Here is a 20809-nt window from a genome sequence, read left to right as displayed (position 1 = left end):
TCACTCTTTACTGTTGCTTCATTCCTTCCTTGCTTTCAACAGTTAAATGAAATACGTTTCGTTGTCCTCTTCTTAGATGCAGAAGGCTTTCACTTCTCTTCACGAAGATTGAATAGGTATGGGTCTGGCCTGCCATAGCCTACCGCCATTGCGCGTTTGCACTTCTTTCAAACTACCCATGATTTCTATTGGCTGCTTTTTTAAAAATTCAGCAAACAAGTGCCTGTGTACCTCTTCGAATAGTCTATTGGTATAAGAAATGTAAAAACATTTTTTTTAAAGAATGTCCAGCAGGCTATTCTAGTCTAGCGTGTTCTGCATGGGACTCCAAGAGCTAAGGAGTGCTTTTTAAGGAGAGAGGCCAGCGGAGCACATGTGCATGTGTGTTGCGCAAGAGACAGTAACTTAGCATAACCCAGAATTAATAAGCTAAATATAAGGCCAATACTGCATTGAATGTATTACCTGAAAGAGGTAAGCTAGGTCATCTATATATAGGGCTATATATCAATCTAGAACAGGATTATCTATTTTGGATATATTTTTATGGAATTGATGGAGAAAGACTGCAATAGAGTGCAATGATTTAAAACAATGATATTCGAGTGATAGGCTGCTTTAAAACTCTTCAGCTGCAATAAATAAATAAAACATAAGGTGACCTGCGAAAGTCAGATGGAGATGGGTCAATTAGACACGCATTCAGTCTTTATATTATAGACTACAGCAAATATAGGCTTACTTGTCACAAGAAAAAAAGTTACTATGATGAGATGATAGATCTACATGCATTGTGAACTGCACTCTAATCTGAGATGGGCTGCCTGTCCCTTCTCTGAGCGTTGATCATGCAGAGGCCGTAGAGAAGACAGATTTAGACATCACATATAACAGTTCCATTCACGCCATGCTGTTCATTTAAATAAGTTATTATAATTTACTGGGTTCTCACAGTTAATTATCCCGGAAAAAGCAAGTGGTTTGTGGTGGTAAATCCCAGGAAATCCCAGAATCCGGGTTCCCCCCATTCAACCCCTGTAGACACAGGTGTCCCTCTATGGTGAGTCTATCTGTTCTGCTGTTCAGGTGGAGGTGTGACCAACCAGGTTTGAAACTGGTCTCCCGGCACCAAAAGAGAGTGTTAGCCCCCTGTTCGCCCATGACTGCATGGCCAGGCATGACTCCAACACCATCATTAAGTTTGCAGACAAACCGACAACGATGAGTGAGCCTATAGGGAGGAGGCCAGAGATCTGGCCATGTGGTGCCAGGATAACAACCTCTCCCTGAACGTGATCAAGACAAAGGATATGATTGTGGATTACAGGAAAAGGAAGACCGAGCGCGCCCCCATTCTCATCGATGGGGCTGTACTGGAGCAGGTTGAGAGCTTCAAGTTCCTTGGTGTCCACATCACCAACAAACTATCATGGTCCAAACACACCAAGACAGTCATGAAGAGGGCATGACAAAGCCTATTCCCCCTCAGGAGACTGAAAAGATTTGGCATGGGTCCTCAGATCCTGCACCGGAAAGAGCATCCTGACTGTTTGCATCACTGCCTGGTATGGCAACTGCTCGGCATCAAATCAAGTCAAAATCAAATCAAATTTTATTTGTCACATACACATGGTTAGCAGATGTTAATGCGAGTGTAGCGAAATGCTTGTGCTTCTAGTTCCAACAATGCAGTAATAACCAACAAGTAATCTAACTAACAATTCCAAAACTACTGTCTTATACACAGTGTAAGGGGATAAAGAATATGTACATAAGGATATATGAATGAGTGATGGTACAGAGCAGCATAGGCAAGATACAGTAGATGGTATCGAGTACAGTATATACATATGAGATGAGTATGTAAACAAAGTGGCATAGTTAAAGTGGCTAGTGATACATGTATTACATAAGGATGCAGTCGATGATATAGAGTACAGTATATACGTATGCATATGAGATGAATAATGTAGGGTAAGTAACATTATATAAGGTAGTATTGTTTAAAGTGGCTAGTGATATATTTACATCATTTCCCATCAATTCCCATTATTAAAGTGGCTGGAGTTGAGTCAGTGTCAGTGTCAGTGTGTTGGCAGCAGCCACTCAATGTTAGTGGTGGCTGTTTAACAGTCTGATGGCCTTGAGATAGAAGATGTTTTTCAGTCTCTCGGTCCCAGCTTTGATGCACCTGTACTGACCTCGCCTTCTGGATGATAGCGGGGTGAACAGGCAGTGGCTCGGGTGGTTGATGTCCTTGATGATCTTTATGGCCTTCCTGTAACATCGGGTGGTGTAGGTGTCCTGGAGGGCAGGTAGTTTGCCCCCGGTGATGCGTTGTGCAGACCTCACTACCCTCTGGAGAGCCATACGGTTGAGGGCGGAGCAGTTGCCGTACAAGGCAGTGATACAGCCCGCCAGGATGCTCTCGATTGTGCATCTGTAGAAGTTTGTGAGTGCTTTTGGTGACAAGCCGAATTTCTTCAGCCTCCTGAGGTTGAAGAGGCGCTGCTGCACCTTCTTCACGATGCTGTCTGTGTGAGTGGACCAATTCAGTTTGTCTGTGATGTGTATGCCGAGGAACTTAAAACTTGCTACCCTCTCCACTACTGTTCCATCGATGTGGATAGGGGGGTGTTCCCTCTGCTGTTTCCTGAAGTCCACAATCATCTCCTTAGTTTTGTTGACGTTGAGTGTGAGGTTATTTTCCTGACACCACACTCCGAGGGCCCTCACCTCCCCCTGTAGGCCGTCTCGTCGTTGTTGGTAATCAAGCCTACCACTGTTGTGTCGTCCGCAAACTTGATGATTGAGTTGGAGGCGTGCGTGGCCACGCAGTCGTGGGTGAACAGGGAGTACAGGAGAGGGCTCAGAACGCACCCTTGTGGGGCCCCAGTGTTGAGGATCAGCGGGGAGGAGATGTTGTTGCCTACCCTCACCACCTGGGGGCGGCCCGTCAGGAAGTCCAGTACCCAGTTGCACAGGGCGGGGTCGAGACCCAGGGTCTCGAGCTTGATGACGAGCTTGGAGGGTACTATGGTGTTGAATGCCGAGCTGTAGTCGATGAACAGCATTCTCACATAGGTATTCCTCTTGTCCAGATGGGTTAGGGCAGTGTGCAGTGTGGTTGAGATTGCATCGTCTGTGGACCTATTTGGGCGGTAAGCAAATTGGAGTGGGTCTAGGGTGTCAGGTAGGGTGGAGGTGATATGGTCCTTGACTAGTCTCTCAAAGCACTTCATGATGACGGATGTGAGTGCTACGGGCGGTAGTCGTTTAGCTCAGTTACCTTAGCTTTCTTGGGAACAGGAACAATGGTGGCCCTCTTGAAGCATGTGGGAACAGCAGACTGGTATAGGGATTGATTGAATATGTCCGTAAACACACCGGCCAGCTGGTCTGCGCATGCTCTGAGGGCGCGGCTGGGGATGCCGTCTGGGCCTGCAGCCTTGCGAGGGTTAACACGTTTAAATGTCTTACTCACCTCGGCTGCAGTGAAGGAGAGACCGCATGTTTTCGTTGCAGGCCGTGTCAGTGGCACTGTATTGTCCTCAAAGCGGGCAAAAAAGTTATTTCGTCTGCCTGGGAGCAAGACATCCTGGTCCGTGACTGGGCTGGATTTCTTCCTGTAGTCCGTGATTGACTGTAGACCCTGCCACATGCCTCTTGTGTCTGACCACAAGGCACTACAGAGGGTAGTGCGTACGGTCCAGTACATCACTGGGGCCAAATTTCCCTCCATCCAGGACGTCTATACCAGGCGGTGTCAGAGGAAGGTGCAAAAAAATGGTCAAAGACTCCAGCCACACTAGTCTTAGACTGTTCTCTCTGCTGCCGCAAGGCAAGCGGTACCGGAGCGCCAAGTGTCCAAAGGGCATGTTTTAAAAATGTTTTTATTCATTATTTAATTTTTTACCTATTTTTCTCCCCAATTTCGTGGTATCCAATTGGGTAGGTACAGTCTTGCCCCATCGCTGCAACTCCCGAGGAAATGTGTGGGGGGGGGGGAGAGATCGTTGGGCCAATATTGTTTTAGCTATGCATGCTACTGCTCGGTTGTGCTTAAATTTCAGATATTTTTTCCTGTTAAATTTAACTTAGAAGTTAGAAGAATGTTACAGCAACAAACAGAGAGATAAGGAGAACTTTGCTCTGTTTGCGGTTTGTTTTCTGCTGGAGTTTGAGGGGGTACAGGAAGGGGTAGACACACATGGTCATTGGCCATTGGCTTGCTAGCCTAATCCAGTGGAGGGGGTTGAGGTAGAGGGTTGGAGGGGTAAAGGTTGGAGGGGTGGAGAGATTAGCTCTCCCAGCAGTTCCAAGAGCTCAGGGTAAGCCTCAGTCAGAGGTTGGTATCAGAGACAGGAAGACAGAATGCAGCAGGTTGTCGTACTCGCGCTCCTCTTGGGCCTCGTTTGCCTCCTCCATGGAGTGCCCTTGCTTCCCGAACATCTCTTCCCCACACAGGAGAACTTCGACCTGACTAAGGTCAGAGTGTCTTCTGTTTCTCAGACCATGGATCTGTCTCTCGCCTTATCTGATCTATTAGTCATAATCAGTAGAGTAATTGGTTTGAAAATTCTTCGTAACGTTACTTGATGGCCAAATGGCCAATAGACTGATTCGGTTGAGTTGTCAAGCTATGCAGATTTTGTGATTTTAGTGTGTTTATACGCCTCAGATGTCTAAATACTTGCTGTTCCCAGTACAGTATTACAGGTTGTTAAAACCTTTCCATCTGTCTCTCTATTGGTCAGTTCATGGGGAAGTGGCATGATATTGCGGTAGCGTCCACCTGGCCCTGGATGCAGCGCCACAAGGGAGATGCAGCCATCGGAATCCTGGAGCTGCAGGCCAGCGGCACCGAAGACAAAGTCAGCATGACAAGGAGCATGAATAAGTGAGGTTACACACACACACACACACACACACACACACACACATGGATATTCGTGTCTCTGAACTGTACCTAATAATGGAACTGGATTCACCATAGCTTTAAAGACCCAATGCAGTCAAACTTCTGTTTGAGACGAATGCTGTAAAAGTGAGATTCTTTTGTAAAAAATCAGTGTTATTACATAGTTGTTGGTTAAATAAAATGCAATTACACAGGACGTTCAAATCAGCAGGTTTTGTATGGGTGGAGTTTAGGCTTGCCTGGTGACATCACCAGGCAGTATAAGTTATTAGACCAATAACAAAGAGTTCCAAATCTCTGCCAATAACAGCTAGTTTTCAGGTTACATATCCCTCCAATTAGGCCCCTCACTCAGACAGTCCTACCTAATTATTGTTTGAGGAATAGTTTTTTAGATTTGAATTAAAAACAGTAAGGTACTTAATTGTTAAGCAGATATTGAGATTAAAATGTCTGCATTGGCCTTTAATTCAATATATGCTGTGTGTGTGTGTGTGCGTGCGTGCGTGCGTGCGTGAGCGTGTGTGCACGTGCAGGCACGGGACATGTCAGCAGATCTCTGGTGATTACAAGCTGACCGACACACCTGGACGATTCACCTACCACATCGCCAGTAAGTCTGTTTGTCACTTCCTCTCCTCAACCATGTCTGAAAACTTGACCTTCCCTGTCCTTGTTTTCTCAAGTCCTCTCAAAGCTAATTGGAGGAGAATGTTCAAGGGAGGTACCTTGGATCCTCTCTTACAATGCGCTTTGAGAGGAATTAAGGAAACAAGGACAGCTAGTAACGGAGGAAGCAAGGATGTGACAGCTAGTAATGTTTCCATACACAGCATGTGTATTTTTGTAATCGATGAGAGGTCAACGGTGAGAGGTAATGGGCATTGTGTACTATATTTATGCTTGTTCTCTCCTACCATATAAGTCCATGTTTCCTTCATGCAGAGTGGGGGGATGATGTTGATGCCTATGTGGTTGACACTAACTATGATGAGTACGCCATCGTCATGTTCAGTAAACAAAAAACAGAAGGCGAGAAGACAAAGTCTGCCAAGCTATACAGTGAGTGTCACTCCAGTGTCCTTTATTTAACTTCACACCACTGAGACAGTAGCCTGGTACCAGATCTGTTTGTGCTGTCTTGCCAACTCCTTTTTTGTAATTATGATTGTCACGACAACGGCCATAGGATTTGGCTATACAGTCAATCAAAACCAATTGATTTGGCTATAGAGCAGCACAAACACAAATATGATAATGACTATAGGAGTTGGCAGGTCCACAAACAGATCTGAGATCAGGCCTCTCAGAAACAGCTATAGTGTTGTTATATTCAGCAGCAGAAGATCTGATCTGAAACCAGGCCACTCAGAAACAGCTATAGTGTTAGTTATATTAAGCAGTAAAAGCCAATTAAAATGCTGCCTCCTTCAGGTCGCACCATGGAACTGTCACCCACTATCCTGGAGGACTTCAGGAGGCTGGTGAGGGAGCAGGGCATGGCTGACAACACAATCATCATCAAACAGAACAGAGGTAGAGGCACACACACAGGGGCGGACTGGGACCAGAAATCGGCCTTGGCATTTCTAAATCGGCCTTGGCATTTTACTTCAGGCCCCCATTATTAGCCGAATATTTATAATTTTGCACAAAAAAACAAAGTTAAACAGGCCCACTGGGCAAAATATGGACCAGCCAGTCCGCCCCTGCACACACATGCACAAATACATCCACTATATGTCTGGACATTGTTTGACCTTTGAACTCCTGTCTCTGTCCACAGGGGAGTGTGTACCAGGAACAGAGCCTGTAGCATCAGAGCCTCAGCCTGAGATCACAGCACCGGTACTTCCTGTATTAAATTATTCAATGTTGAAGTTGTACCGCGTGACAGAGTCTGGGATTATATCGAAAAGTGACTTTGGTTAAAGGCATTACAGAAAGTAAATCAACATTTTCCTCAATGAAAAGCATTGAAGATAATTGGAATTGGAATTTCAGTATACTTCCTGAATTGATTGGAATTCAAATGGAATTTACACCAACCCTGCTGAGTACTCACCTGTCTGCCTGTCCCCAGAGAGCCAAGAGGAACATAGTCCTCCCTGAGTTGCCCGCTGAGGAGGGTTCTGGTGCCGGAATCGTGATGTTCAGGAGTGAAGGTGAGAGTGCATGGTGGGCCTGCTAGGCCCTTGACCTCTACATTGAAGGTACGTTTTAGCATCAGCTCTGTGTGGGTCTAGTCATTGAATGGCTAGAAGCTGCTAGAACACATTTTTGGTATAGCTCCGGACAAACATAGCTAATTAAACTCATTCAAGAATCAGGTGTGCTTGTCCAGGCCTACAATAGAAGCGTGTATTGTTAGGGATACTGGAGGACTGAAGTTGAGTAACACTCATGTATATTACATGTAATTACAGTGTACGTAGAGTTCGAAATTATTCCCACTATTGATAACGACAAGCAAAAATGACTGTATAAAATAAATAATTCAAAATAGTGAGCTATATCATATGCTCAAATAAATTGGGAAATTATTTTATTTATACTAATACAATTGCTCACTATTTAACTTCTTTGGGACTGGGTGGCAGTATTGAGTAGCTGGGATAAAAAGGTGCACAGAGTAAACTACCTGCTACCCAGGCCCAAAAGCTAGAATATGCATATAATTAGTAGATTTGGATAGAAAACACTCTGAAGTTTCTAAAACTGTTTGAATGATGTCTGTGAGTATAACATAACTCATATGGCAGGCAAAAACCTGAAAAAATCCAATCAGGAAGTGGGAAATCTGAGGTTTGTAGTTTTTCAAGTCATTGCCTATCGAGAGATAGCTGCGTTCCATTGCATTTCTACAGACAAAAGAATTCACCGGTTGAAACATTACTGAAGATATATGATAAAAACATCCTAAAGATTGATTCTATACTTCGTTTGACATGTTTCTACGAACTATAATATGACTTTTTTCCTGTACCCGCTCCTCCTGAGTTTGGATTTGTGTACTAAACGCGCGAACAAAAAGGAGGTGTTTGGACATAAATTATGGACTTTATCGAACAAAACAAACATTTATTGTAGAACTGGGATTCCTGGGAGTGCATTCTGATGAAGATCATCAAAGGTAAGTGAATATTTATAATGCTATTTCTGACTTCTGTTGACTCCACAACATGGCGGGTATCTGGACGAAAACAAAGTGGAGCAAGCTTTCAGGTCGCCCGCCCCAACCACAACAGTACACTTGGCTATCCACCCAGATAGGAAATGGCTACTTCTTCTTCATTTCTCAAAGGAAAAACATTAACCAATTTCTAAAGACTGTTGACATCTAGTGGAAGCGATAGGAACTGTAAGCAAGTGCCTTAGAAATCTAGATCCACATAGAAAACACTTTGAAAAGAGAGTGACCTAAAAACAAAAAATACTGGATGGTTTGTCCTCAGGGTTTCGCCTGCCAAATAAGTTATGTTTTACTCACAGACATAATTATAACAGTTTTAGAAACTTTAGAGTGTTTTCTATCCAAATCTACCAATTATATGCAAATCCTAGCTTCTGGAATAGTAGGCAGTTTACTTTGGGCACACTATTAATCCGGACGTGAAAATAGTGCCCCCTAGCCTTAAGAAGTAGGGGGTGAAAATGATTGACACTCCTATTTTCAATACCTTTCAATACCTCACCTTGCGAGGATAACGGCAATGAGCCTTTTTCTAAAATGTTTTATGAGTTGGACACCACACTGGGAGAGGTCTTGGACCAATCCTCCATACAGAATTGTTTATACCATTCAATTAATCTATTTCTTCTGCACTCGTAGATACCAACCATTAGTCTGTGTGATTAACAGGGGGCTGAGCTAGAGCGTTGTTTGCATAACAAGGCCGGATCCCGAAGGGGCCTGGGACTTGGTCTTTTTACCAAAACCTCTGTAGAATCTGAATGTTTTGAGCTACAAAAGTCTCATGAATATGCACGTGTAACATGTTTTGCTCTATGACCTCACAAGTGTCATTAGAAGGTAAGGGGTTCTTCTACATAGAAGATCATAGTAAATCCTTAACTGCCTGTTTCAGGAGCAGAACGACAGATTTGTACCTTGTCAGCTCAGGGATTTGAACTTGCAACCTTCTGGTTACTAGTCCAACACGCTAACCACTAGGCTACCCTGCCGACATAGTGTCTATAATACTGTAAAGGGTTATTCTACAGAGAAGGTCATAGGACAACCCAGGACATAGTGTCTATAATACTGTTATAAGCTCACATAGGTGCTGTCACAAACTATTAACTCCACACAATTGTCACTGACTAGTTGGATATTAATTTCCCACTAAGCAAACAATTTCTGTACTTACACCATTCATAGAAATTCATTTTTATCAGGTTTCTGCTTTGCCAGACTTTTTTAAACATTTGTCAAGAAAACTCATTGATCAAACTGTTCATGTCAAATGCATGTTCTACTAGTAGCCCCAGTTGTCCTGAAAGGAAAATGGTAAAACACTTCATTGTGAGGCTAAATAGATCTGGACATGCAGAACAAAGAAAGTCAGATAAATAAAAAGGTGATTTTTGATGGGGTCTCGGGACTGATAGGGTTAACCATTTCTTTGTGGATTTTGATGTGTGCTTGGGGTTATTGTCTTGTGGAAAATCCACTTGAGGCCAAGTTTCAACCTCCTGGCAGAGGCAACCAGGTTTCGGGCAAACATTCTTGGGTACTGAGTAAAGTTCATGATGCCGTTGACCTTAACAAGGGTCCAACGGGCCTCCCGAGTGGTGCAGTGGTCTAAGCCACTGCATTACAATGCAAGCTGTACCACTAGAGATTCTTGGTTCGAGTCCAGGCTCTGTCACAGACACCCACGACCGGGAGGCCCATGGGGCGGTGCACAATTGGCCCAGCGTCGTCCGGGTTAGGGGAAGATTTGGCCGGCAGGGATGTCCTTGTCCCGATGCGCAGCAACGACTCCTATGGCGGGCCGGCGCATTGCACGCTGACACAGTCACCAGGTGTACGGTGTTTCCTCCGACACATTGGTGTGGCTGGCTTCTGGGTTAAGTGGGCATTTTATCAAGAAGCAGTGTGGCTTGGTTGGGTTGTGTTTCGGAGGACGCATGGCTCTCGACCTTCGCCTCTCCCTAGTCCGTACGGTGAGTTGCAGCAATGAGACTGGGGAGAAATTGGGGAGGAAAAAAATGATAATAATTAAATAAAGCAAAATTGCCCCTTAACATCAAATATCCACTACCATATTTATTTAGTAGGTATGAAGTTATTTTCTGCTCATGCGTTCTCATTTCGATGCCAAACCCACCACTGGTGTACGTGGCCAAAGACCTCTATTTTCATGTCATCCATGTGCATTGGCACTTGGATTGAAACCTGTGCTTGGTCAGATGACATGAAAATATAGTTATTTGGCCATGCACACCACTGTTGGGTGCCATTATCCTCGCTAGGTGAGGTATTGAAAGGGGTGTCAATTTTGACCGCTACATTTTTGAGAAAATAATTATGACTTATTATTAGTAATCTCTTTCTCTGAGCAATTGTATTATGTATAAAATAATATAATTTCCCAAAGAAATTTAGAATACAGTGTAGCTCGGTATTTGAATTATTTATTTTATACAGTTATTTTTGCTCATCTTTATCAAGGGTGTCAATCATTTCAGACCCCACTGTATGTCTATGGCTAAAACACACAATGCACTGCTATATATCTCTCTTCAGAGTCCTGTAACGCCGAACCGGACGCAGGTCCCTGTTTCGGGATGGTGCAGAGGTACTTCTACAACTCTACCAGTATGGCCTGTCAGCTGTTCACCTACGGAGGCTGCATGGGCAACCAGAACAACTTTGTGACCGAGAGGGAGTGTCTCCAGAGCTGTCGCAATGAGGGTGAGTGGATAGAGTGTAACACTGGTGGTTTTTCTGTTGGTGAACCACACTCGTGTTACGGGTCATCTTGTCTAATAGCTTGAAACTTGCGTTAGCTCCACAGAGCTAATGCCTTCACTTTAGCTCAGTGGGCTTATACAGTCTTGTGGTGCGTAGGAGACACAGGCTTGACTTCTAACCTAGTTGATTATGTGACAATGCTCAACCCACTTCAAGAACCAACATGATGTTCATGCCCATAGACTACGTGTGAGACAAGATTGTCCCTCATGTCTTTCCTCCTGTCTGGTGTGTGTGTCTCTCTACAGCTGCCTGTAGACTACCCATGGATTCTCGGCCCTGCACTGGACAGCCCAAGATCTGGGTCTTCCACTCAAACTCTGGTCTCTGTCTGGATAATAAAAAGGACTATTGCCAGGTCAACAGTAACAAATTCTACTCAAAGAGGGAGTGTGAGGAGTACTGTGGGGTGATGAAGGATCCAGGTAAGATACACACACTGTTATAACAAGGTTGTTTCCCTAGGCCTAGGACAACACTGCCATGTCATTCTGATATCTTTTGGGATTACATGGTCAAATTGTACTGATTGAGAAATTAAGTTTTTCAACATATTTTTAGTGACCACTAAAAAGGCATTATTTATCTGGTTTTAGTCTGCTTATCTGATGTGAATGTGCCTTTGTATTACAGGAGAAGGGGAGTTCCTCAAAACAAACTAAAGGAGATGAGAACACAGAACGTACAGCACAGATCAACCAAAGATCAACCACAGAACTTACAGCACAGATCAAACACAGAACGTACAGCACAGATCAGATCAATATGTTGATCAACAGTAACACACTATGGATATCATACATTACCATAGAGCACAATAAAATGATGGATGAACCTGCTTGGCATCATGTCTTATGTAAACTTGATCCTGACTTTGTGCTGTTGAGTTTATAGTTTGTTTGGTTAACCGCCACCAACTGAATGCAGATGATACACCCATTCATAGATGTAATATAAAGGTATATATTAGGGAAAGTTATTGTTCAGCCAAAGATATACAATATACAATATACTGTATTTCTTTTAATGTGTATTATGGTGGGATCTGATGACCAGTGTATGAGTAACCAGCAGAGGACGATGTTGCTCCATTTACAGTGACAGCCGTCTCCTAAATCTCTCCTCCCCGTCTAGCGCTGCTCTGCTTGGCCCAACCAAGGAACGACTGGATCGGTGCTAGCTTCCTGCTCCTGTTCCCAGAGTTCCCGGCTGCTCTCTGCGCTGCGTTCCGCCGGCCGTAGAATGCTGGGAATATCCGGAGAGGAAAGGGGAACTGACAGCATGGAGGGACCATCTGTACAAGAGCACACCACCTGGTCGGACGGAGAGAGGTGGCAAACAAATACACCACTGGGCCAGCTAGGGACTTTAGCACAGACAACTCTCACACAAATAGTAGCACGTACACATGGCTCAGTAGACCATACAGTTTAACTTTCAGACAGAAACAAAATACAATACACATTCCCTCTTAGAGTCAGAGACAATGATATATTCACCAAAAAGTGATCAGTTTCCCAGAATTTTTCACTTTCTCACGCAAGCATGCATTCAGTGTACGTGAACGCACACACACATGCACAGAGAGACAGAGAGAGAGACAGAGAGAGAGATAGAGAGAAGTCTTACAGACTGACCAAATATGCTGCTGAGATCTACTCACACAGAGCACACATACATAAACATATACTGAACAAAAAATATAAACGCAACATGCAAAAATTTTACTGAGTTACAGTTCATATGAGGAAATCAGTAAATTGAATAAATTCATCATAGATCTATGGATCTCACATGACTGGGAATACAGATATTGTCACGCCCTGGTCTAAGTATTTTGTGTTTTTCTTCATGTATTGGGTCAGGCCAGGGTGTGGCATGGGGTTTTTGTATTGTGGTGTGTTTTGTCTTGGGGTTTTGGTGTGTATGTATTGGGATTGTAGCTAGTGGGGTTATCTAGCAAGGTCTATGGCTGTCTGGAGTGGTTCTCAATCAGAGGCAGGTGTTTATTGTTGTCTCTGATTGGGAACCATATTTAGGCAGCCATATTCTTTGAGTTTGTCGTGGGTGATTGTCCTTAGTGTCCTTGTTCCTGTCTATGTGTTAGGTTACACAAGTATAGGCTGTTTCGGTTTTCGTTACGTTTATTGTTTTTGTAGTGTTTGTTATTGATTCGTGTTTTACGTTCGTTATTAAACATGGATCGCAATCTACACGCTGCAGTTTGGTCCGACTCTCCTTCACACCTAGAAAACCGTAACAGATATGCATCTGTTGGTCACAGATACGTTAAAATAAATGGGCCTCACAATGGGCCTCAGGATCTCGTCACGGTATTTCTGTGCATTCAAATTGCCATCGATAAAATGCTATTGTGTTGGTTGTCCGTAGCTTATGCCTGCCAATACCATTCCCCAACACTACAATGGGGCACTGTTCACAACATTGACATCGGCAAATCGCTCGCCCACATGACGCTATACACGTACGTGGTCTGCGGCTGTGAGGCCAGTTGGATGTACTGCCAAATTCTATAAAAGAACGTTGGAGGTGGCTTATGGTAGAGAAATGAACATTCAATTATCTGGCAGTTTTGGTGGACATTCCTGCAGTCAGCATGGAATTGCACGTTCCCTCAAAACTTGAGATATCTGTGGCATTGAGTTGTGTGACAAAACTGCACATTTTAGAGTGGCCTTTTATTGTCCCCAGCACAAGGTGCACCTGTGTAATGATCATGCTGTTAAATCAGCTTCTTAACATGCCACACCTGTCATGCGATTGGATTATCTTGGCAAAAGAGAAATAATCATTAAAAGGGATGTAAACAAATTTGTGCACAAAATTTGAGATAAATAATATGTTTTGTGCATATGGAACATTTCTGAGATCTTTTTATTTCAGCTCAAGAAACATGGAACCAACACTTTACATGTTGCATTTATATTTTTGTTCAGTGTACATAGTGAGCAAACATAGACCTGCAGCCTTATCAAGCGGGAGTTAATGCACCGACCCCCTTTACGTGTGAGGAAATGAAAACAATCACTCAATGCTGATATATGCCTCTTTTATAACAATATTTCAGTGTTAGCTATTGTAGTTGAAGTTTCAGTGTAGTTGGCATTGAAGTTGGCTATTTAATTGTAGTTTGCCCTATTTTTTTTAACACTGTTTCAGTATAGTCTTTCAAATGAAAAGGAAGTGCAATATCCCTTTCTGTTACAGCAGACTGTTACTAATGAGAGACTGACACACACACACACACACTTTCTGTTACAGCAGACTGTTACTAATGAGAGACTGACACACACACACACACACACACACACAAAGTGGCAGAAAAAGACGTCAACTGTGACTGTCCGACAGACATGCTCACAGTATTTGCTGTTTGACCAACAACAACAAAAGAAGAGTTCCCATGAAAATCCTCAGGATGTTTTCTATCAGCTTTGGCAAGTGAGACCAATGGAAAGCAAAGACACATGAAACTGTGAGACTTCAACACTTTTGGCAGAAAGTGCACCTCTTGCTTTCTCACAGAGGCTTAAGTGTCTGACAGTCTGAGCTGAGTGAATCACATAAGTGTTGTCGGTTAAGTCCAGCAGGTTTGGGTTTGTTGGAGCTCTACTCTATATGCAGTGACCCAAGTCATAGACTGTTCTCTCTGCTACTGCACGATATGCGGTACCGAAGTACCAAAAGGCTTCTTAACCACTTCTATCCCCAAGCCAAAAGACTGCTACCACCCGGACTAATTTCATTGACCCCCCCCCATTTGTTTTTAAAACTGCTGCTACTCGCTGATTATTATCTATGTATAGTCACTTTACCCCTACCTACATGTATAAATTATCTCAACTAACCTGTACCCCAGCACAGTGACTCGGTACCGGTAACCCCTGTATATAGCCTCGCTATTGTTATTTTATTGTGTTACTTTTAATTATTTTTTACTTTAGTTTATTTGGTAAATATTTTGTTAAACTCTTTCTTGAACTGCATTGTTGTTAAGAGCTCGTAAGTAAACATTTCACGGTAAGGTCTACACCTATTGTATTCAGCATTTCACGGTAAGGTCTACACCTATTGTATTCAACATTTCACGGTAAGGTCTACACCTATTGTATTCAACATTTCACGGTAAGGTCTACACCTATTGTATTCAACATTTCACGGTAAGGTCTACACCTATTGTATTCAGCATTTCACGGTAAGGTCTACACCTATTGTATTCAACATTTCACGGTAAGGTCTACACCTATTGTATTCAACATTTCACGGTAAGGTCTACACCTATTGTATTCAACATTTCACGGTAAGGTCTACACCTATTGTATTCAACATTTCACGGTAAGGTCTACACCTATTGTATTCAACATTTCACGGTAAGGTCTACACCTATTGTATTCAGCATTTCACGGTAAGGTCTACACCTGTTGTATTCAACATTTCACGGTAAGGTCTACACCTATTGTATTCAACATTTGAAGTACCGGAAGTACCGGAAGTACCGGCGCCGACAGAGATGGCCGCCTCGCTTCGCGTTCCTAGGAAACTATGCAGTTTTTTGTTTTTTTACGTGTTATTTCTTACACTAGTACCCCAGGTCATCTTAGGTTTCATTACATACAGTCGAGAAGAACTACTGAATATAAGATCAGCGTCAACTCACCATCAGTACGACCAAGAATATGTTTTTCGCGACGCGGATCCTGTGTTCTGCCTTACAAACAGGACAACGGAGTGGATTCCATGCAGCGACCCAAAAAAACGACTCAGAAAAAGAGGGAAACGAAGCGGTCTTCTGGTCAGACTCCGGAGACGGGCACACCGTGCACCACTCCCTAGCATTCTTCTTGCCAATGTCCAGTCTCTTGACAACAAGGTTGATGAAATCCGAGCAAGGGTAGCATTCCAGAGGGACATCAGAGACCGTAACGTTCTCTGCTTCACGGAAACATGGCTCACTGGAGAGACGCTATCCGAAGCGGTGCAGCCAGCGGGTTTCTCCACGCATCGCGCCGACAGAAACAAACATCTTTCTGGTAAGAAGAGGGGCGGGGGCGTATGCCTTATGGCCAACGTGACATGGTGTGATGAAAGAAACATACAGGAACTCAAATCCTTCTGTTCACCTGATTTAGAATTCCTCACAATCAAATGTAGACCGCATTATCTACCAAGAGAATTCTCTTCGATTATAATCACAGCTGTATATATCCCCCCCAAGCAGACACATCGATGGCTCTGAACGAACTTTATTTAACTCTCTGCAAACTGGAAACGATTTATCCGGAGGCTGCATTCATTGTAGCTGGGGATTTTAACAAGGCTAATCTGAAAACAAGACTCCCTAAATTCGCGTTCCTAGGAAACTATGCAGTTTTTTGTTTTTTTACGTGACAGCAGAGGGAACACCCCCCCATCCACATCGATGGAACAGTAGTGGAGAGGGTAGCAAGTTTTAAGTTCCTCGGCATACACATCACAGACAAACTGAATTGGTCCACTCACACAGACAGCATCGTGAAGAAGGCGCAGCAGCGCCTCTTCAACCTCAGGAGGCTGAAGAAATTCGGCTTGTCACCAAAAGCACTCACAAACTTCTACAGATGCACAATCGAGAGCATCCTGGCGGGCTGTATCACCGCCTGGTACGGCAACTGCTCCGCCCTCAACCGTAAGGCTCTCCAGAGGGTAGTGAGGTCTGCACAACGCATCACCGGGGGCAAACTACCTGCCCTCCAGGACACCTACACCACCCGATGCTACAGGAAGGCCATAAAGATCATCAAGGACATCAACCACCCGAGCCACTGCCTGTTCACCCCGCTGTCATCCAGAAGGCGAGGTCAGTACAGGTGCATCAAAGCTGGGACCGAGAGACTGAAAAACAGCTTCTATCTCAAGGCCATCAGACTGTTAAACAGCCACCACTAACATTGAGTGGCTGCTGCCAACACACTGTCAATGACACTGACTCAACTCCAGCCACTTTAATAATGGGAATTGATGGGAAATGATGTAAATATATCACTAGCCACTTTAAACAATGCTACCTTATATAATGTTACTTACCTTACATTATTCATCTCATATGCATACGTATATACTGTACTCTATATCATCGACTGCATCCTTATGTAATACATGTATCACTAGCCACTTTAACTATGCCACTTGGTTTACATACTCATCTCATATGTATATACTGTACTCGATATCATCTACTGTATCTTGCCTATGCTGCTCTGTACCATCACTCATTCATATATCCTTATGTACATATTCTTTATCCCCTTACACTGTGTATAAGACAGTAGTTTTTTGGAATTGTTAGTTAGATTACTTGTTCGTTATTACTGCATTGTCGGAACTAGAAGCACAAGCATTTCGCTACACTCGCATTAACATCTGCTAACCATGTGTATGTGACAAATAAAATTTGATTTGATTTGACATTTCACGGTAAGGTCTACACCTATTGTATTCAGCATTTCACGGTAAGGTCTACACCTGCTGTATTCAACATTTCACGGTAAGGTCTACACGTATTATATTCAGCATTTCACTGTAAGGTCTACACCTATTTTATTCAACATTTCACGGTAAGGTCTACACCTGTTGTATTCGGCGCATGTGACTAATAAAGTTTGATTTGATGCAGTTTGGGAACTGGAAGGAAACTGCAGTCAAATAGTAGACGACTATTCACAACTGTGTTGATATGTTTGGACCATGATAGATCCTTAGTGGTGTGGATTCCGAAGAACTCAAAACTCTTGACCCGCTCCACTTCAGCCCCATCGATGTGAATGGGGGCGTGCTCGGCCCTCCGTTTCCTGTAAACCACAATCAGCTCCTTTGTCTTGCTGACGTTGAAGGAGATGTTGTTGTCCTGGCACCACTCCGCCAGGGCCCTCACCTCCTCCCTGTAAGCTGTTTCATCGTTGATGGTAATCAGGCCGAGCACTGTTGTGTCATCAGCAAACTTGATGATGGTGTTGGAGTTGTGCTTGGCGACCCCGTCAAGGGTGAACAGGGAGTACAGGAGGGGGCTGAGCACGCAGACTTGTGGGGCCCCCATGTTGAGGATCAGCATGACGGAGGTGTTGCTGCCTACCTTCTCCACCTGGGGGTCGGCCCGTCAGGAAGTTCAGGACCCAGTTGCACAGGGCAGGGTTCAGACCCAGTGCCCTGAGCTTAGTGATGAGCTTGGAGGGTACTATGGTGTTAAAAGCTGAGCTATAGTCAATGAACAGCATTCTTACATAGGTACTCCTCTTGTCCAGATGGGATAGGGTAGTGTGCAGTGCAATGGTGATTGCATCTTCCATGGATCTGTTGGGGCTGTATGCAAATTGTAGTTGGTCTAGGGTATCAGGTAAGGTGGAAGTGACATTATCCTTTAACTAGCCTCTCAAAGCACTACCTTCTCTTTCTTGGGTACAGGAACAATGGTGAACATCTTGAAGCAAGTGGGGACAACAGACTGGGATAGGGAGAGATTGAATATGTCCGTAAACACTCCAGCCAGCTGCTCCGCACATGCTCTGAGGACGCAGCTTGGGATGCCGTCTGGGCCGGCAGCCTTGCGAGGGCTTAAATGTCTCTCACATTGGCCACGGAGAATGAGAGCTCACAGTCCTTGTAAGCGGAAGTGGCCCGCGTCGGCGGCTCTGTGTTTTCCACGAACTACCTTGTTATATGACTAACTATCAGTTTATATGAATAACTAACTACGAGATGCTTTACCTTTGATTCCCTCTCCCATTTCTCCTTACTACCAGATTATATGGCTAACTAACTACCAGAGTATATGGCTAACTATCAGTTTATATGGCTAACTAACTACCAGATTATATGGCTAACTAACTACCAGATTATATGGCTAACTATCAGTTTATATGAATAACTAACTACGAGATGCTTTACCCCTGATTCCTTCTCCCAACCACGAGATTATATGGCTAACTACCAGATTATATGGCTAACTAACTACCAGATTATATGGCTAACTAACTACCAGATTATATGGCTAACAAAGTACCAGATTATATGCCTAACTAACTACCAGATCATATGGCAAACTAACTACCAGTTTATAAGGCTAACTACCTACCAGATCATATGGCAAACTAACTACCAGTTTATATGGCTAACTAACTACCAGATCATATGGCAAACTAACTATCTGATTATATGGCTAACTACCAGACCTCTTTTATTCTCTCCCCTCTCCCATTTCTCCTCCCCTCCTCCCCTTTTCTCAGAGCTCTACATCTCAACTGTGTGTGTGTGTGCTTGCATGTGAACACGCTCTTTGACACTAGTAGTTGTGAAAGAACAACACAATGGTCTGCCCAGTCCCAGCAGCAAGCCACATCTCTCACATCTCCTCAGAGATATCCCTGGTGTGGGGTACTCTAATCAATGGCAAATCATTTAGCCTGTGCTGGTTTTGTGTCCTATTATAGGCTATACAGCCCCATTACCCCACTGTGTCCTGTTGTTCTTTCTTGTTGAGTTTCATATAGAGGCGTTGAGGATGTATGACAGGTCTGATGATTTAACTCTCCCACACACACACACGCACACACGCACGCACACACAATATTTGAACTGCGAGAGCTGCAGGACGGCCTGGGAGACACTGGATATTGCTTGAGAAAAAACAGATACAGCGTCACTTCTTAAACCCTAACTTACTTCATTGTGAATTGTGTATGGGGTTTATCAGGGGGAAACACAGGCTGAGGGCAGAGTTTACTACAGTCAGTCTTTATTGCTCTCCGTGGTCTCTGTAAAACCGTCTGTGAAAACATGGACACTAGATCTGCATTCAAACTAATACATTTTGTGACACAATTATTTTACTGTATGTTTACATGGCTTTTATCATACGTAAATGCTTTAGAGGTCCATATATATAACAATCACAGAAAACAACTGGGGAATATAAGGGTTGATCTCCTTCATGTTGAAGGAAAATGAGTTGGCCTAAACATATATGCGGAATCATTAAGGCGAGGGAGATTGGGAAGGAGGAGATGAGGGTGAGCATGGGGAGGGAGGAGGAGATGGGGAGGGAGGAGGAGATGGAGAGGGTGGAGATGGGGAGGGAGGATATGGAGAGGGAGGGGATGGGGTGGGAGGAGATGAGGAGATGGGGAGGGAGGAGGAGATAGAAGGGGAGGGGGATGGAGGAGATGGAGAAGGGTGGAGGAGATGGAGAGGGAGGGAGGAGATGGGGAGGGAGGAAATGGGAAAGAGGGAGGAAAGAGATGGGCAGGGAGGGAGGAGATGGGGAGAGAGGGAGGAGATGGGGAGGGATGGAGAAGATGGGGAGGGAGAGAGGAGATGGGGAGGCTACTTCTCACCCCTCTTCCCCCTCTATCCTCTCTTGGATCCTCATTCTTCTCCTTCTCCACACTTCCCTCAATCCTCTCATTCAGCCTCTCTGTCCCTCCCTCTTCCCCTCTCTTTTCCTTCGGGCCCCCCCCCCAACCCCCCACACCTCACCCTGCCCCAGCAGTGTTAGGGGGGAGGGGGGCCAGAGGGACTGAGGGGGGATGACAACGGGGATAATGGAGCTTGCAGTAAGAGGGCCTGGTTGAATAGGGCTATTCAGTGTGGCCAGCCAAACAGAAAACATCTCCCCTCTCACTTCAAACCCAGTTTCACTCTGTACAACTAGCTCTTTATATTCTGTGATTACTCTCCAACACACACATACAGGCGTGCACATGCACACACACACACACACACGCATAAAGAAGTGCAAGAATGGTGAGACGCATACCAACACAATGGGTAGCCTAGTAGTATGCAATATCTGTCTCTAATTATAACTGTAATCTGTATTTAATACCTAGTGTTTATGACATAGTCATAAACTACAC

At 44.2% G+C, this 20809-nt stretch overlaps 1 protein-coding gene across 2 annotated transcripts; it reads left to right on the top strand.

The window, feature by feature from the left end:
• The first annotated feature begins 4303 nt into the window (after positions 1–4303).
• Positions 4304–12408, top strand: ambp (alpha-1-microglobulin/bikunin precursor). 2 transcript variants are annotated; one of them, XM_024430904.2, is made up of 10 exons: positions 4304–4488; positions 4758–4900; positions 5458–5534; positions 5867–5983; positions 6356–6457; positions 6708–6769; positions 7005–7086; positions 10674–10841; positions 11150–11320; positions 11530–12408. In XM_024430904.2, exons 1-10 carry the CDS (start codon positions 4375–4377, stop codon positions 11793–11795), a joined length of 1302 nt encoding a protein of 433 aa, XP_024286672.1. In that variant the 5' UTR covers positions 4304–4374; the 3' UTR covers positions 11796–12408. The 2 variants fall into 2 exon arrangements, with proteins under 2 accessions (XP_024286672.1, XP_024286671.1); XM_024430903.2 differs by having other exon boundaries at positions 4312–4488; positions 11150–11326; positions 11535–11739.
• Positions 12409–20809: the final 8401 nt, after the last annotated feature.

This window comes from Oncorhynchus tshawytscha, linkage group LG09, assembly GCF_018296145.1.
Source record: "Oncorhynchus tshawytscha isolate Ot180627B linkage group LG09, Otsh_v2.0, whole genome shotgun sequence".
Taxonomy (NCBI): domain Eukaryota; kingdom Metazoa; phylum Chordata; class Actinopteri; order Salmoniformes; family Salmonidae; genus Oncorhynchus; species Oncorhynchus tshawytscha.
The sequence above is the reverse complement of the archived record's forward strand: the minus strand, read 5'-3'. Positions and strand labels throughout refer to the sequence as shown.

Bases quoted from the DNA above. Each gene is read 5' to 3' on its own strand.
- ambp (XM_024430904.2), top strand. From the start codon at position 4,375: ATGCAGCAGGTTGTCGTACTCGCGCTCCTCTTGGGCCTCGTTTGCCTC. The intron at 5,984-6,355 runs GTGAGTGTCACT...TGCCTCCTTCAG, and splicing joins AAAGTCTGCCAAGCTATACA to GTCGCACCATGGAACTGTCA. The intron at 11,321-11,529 runs ATCCAGGTAAGA...GTGCCTTTGTAT, and splicing joins GTACTGTGGGGTGATGAAGG to TACAGGAGAAGGGGAGTTCC.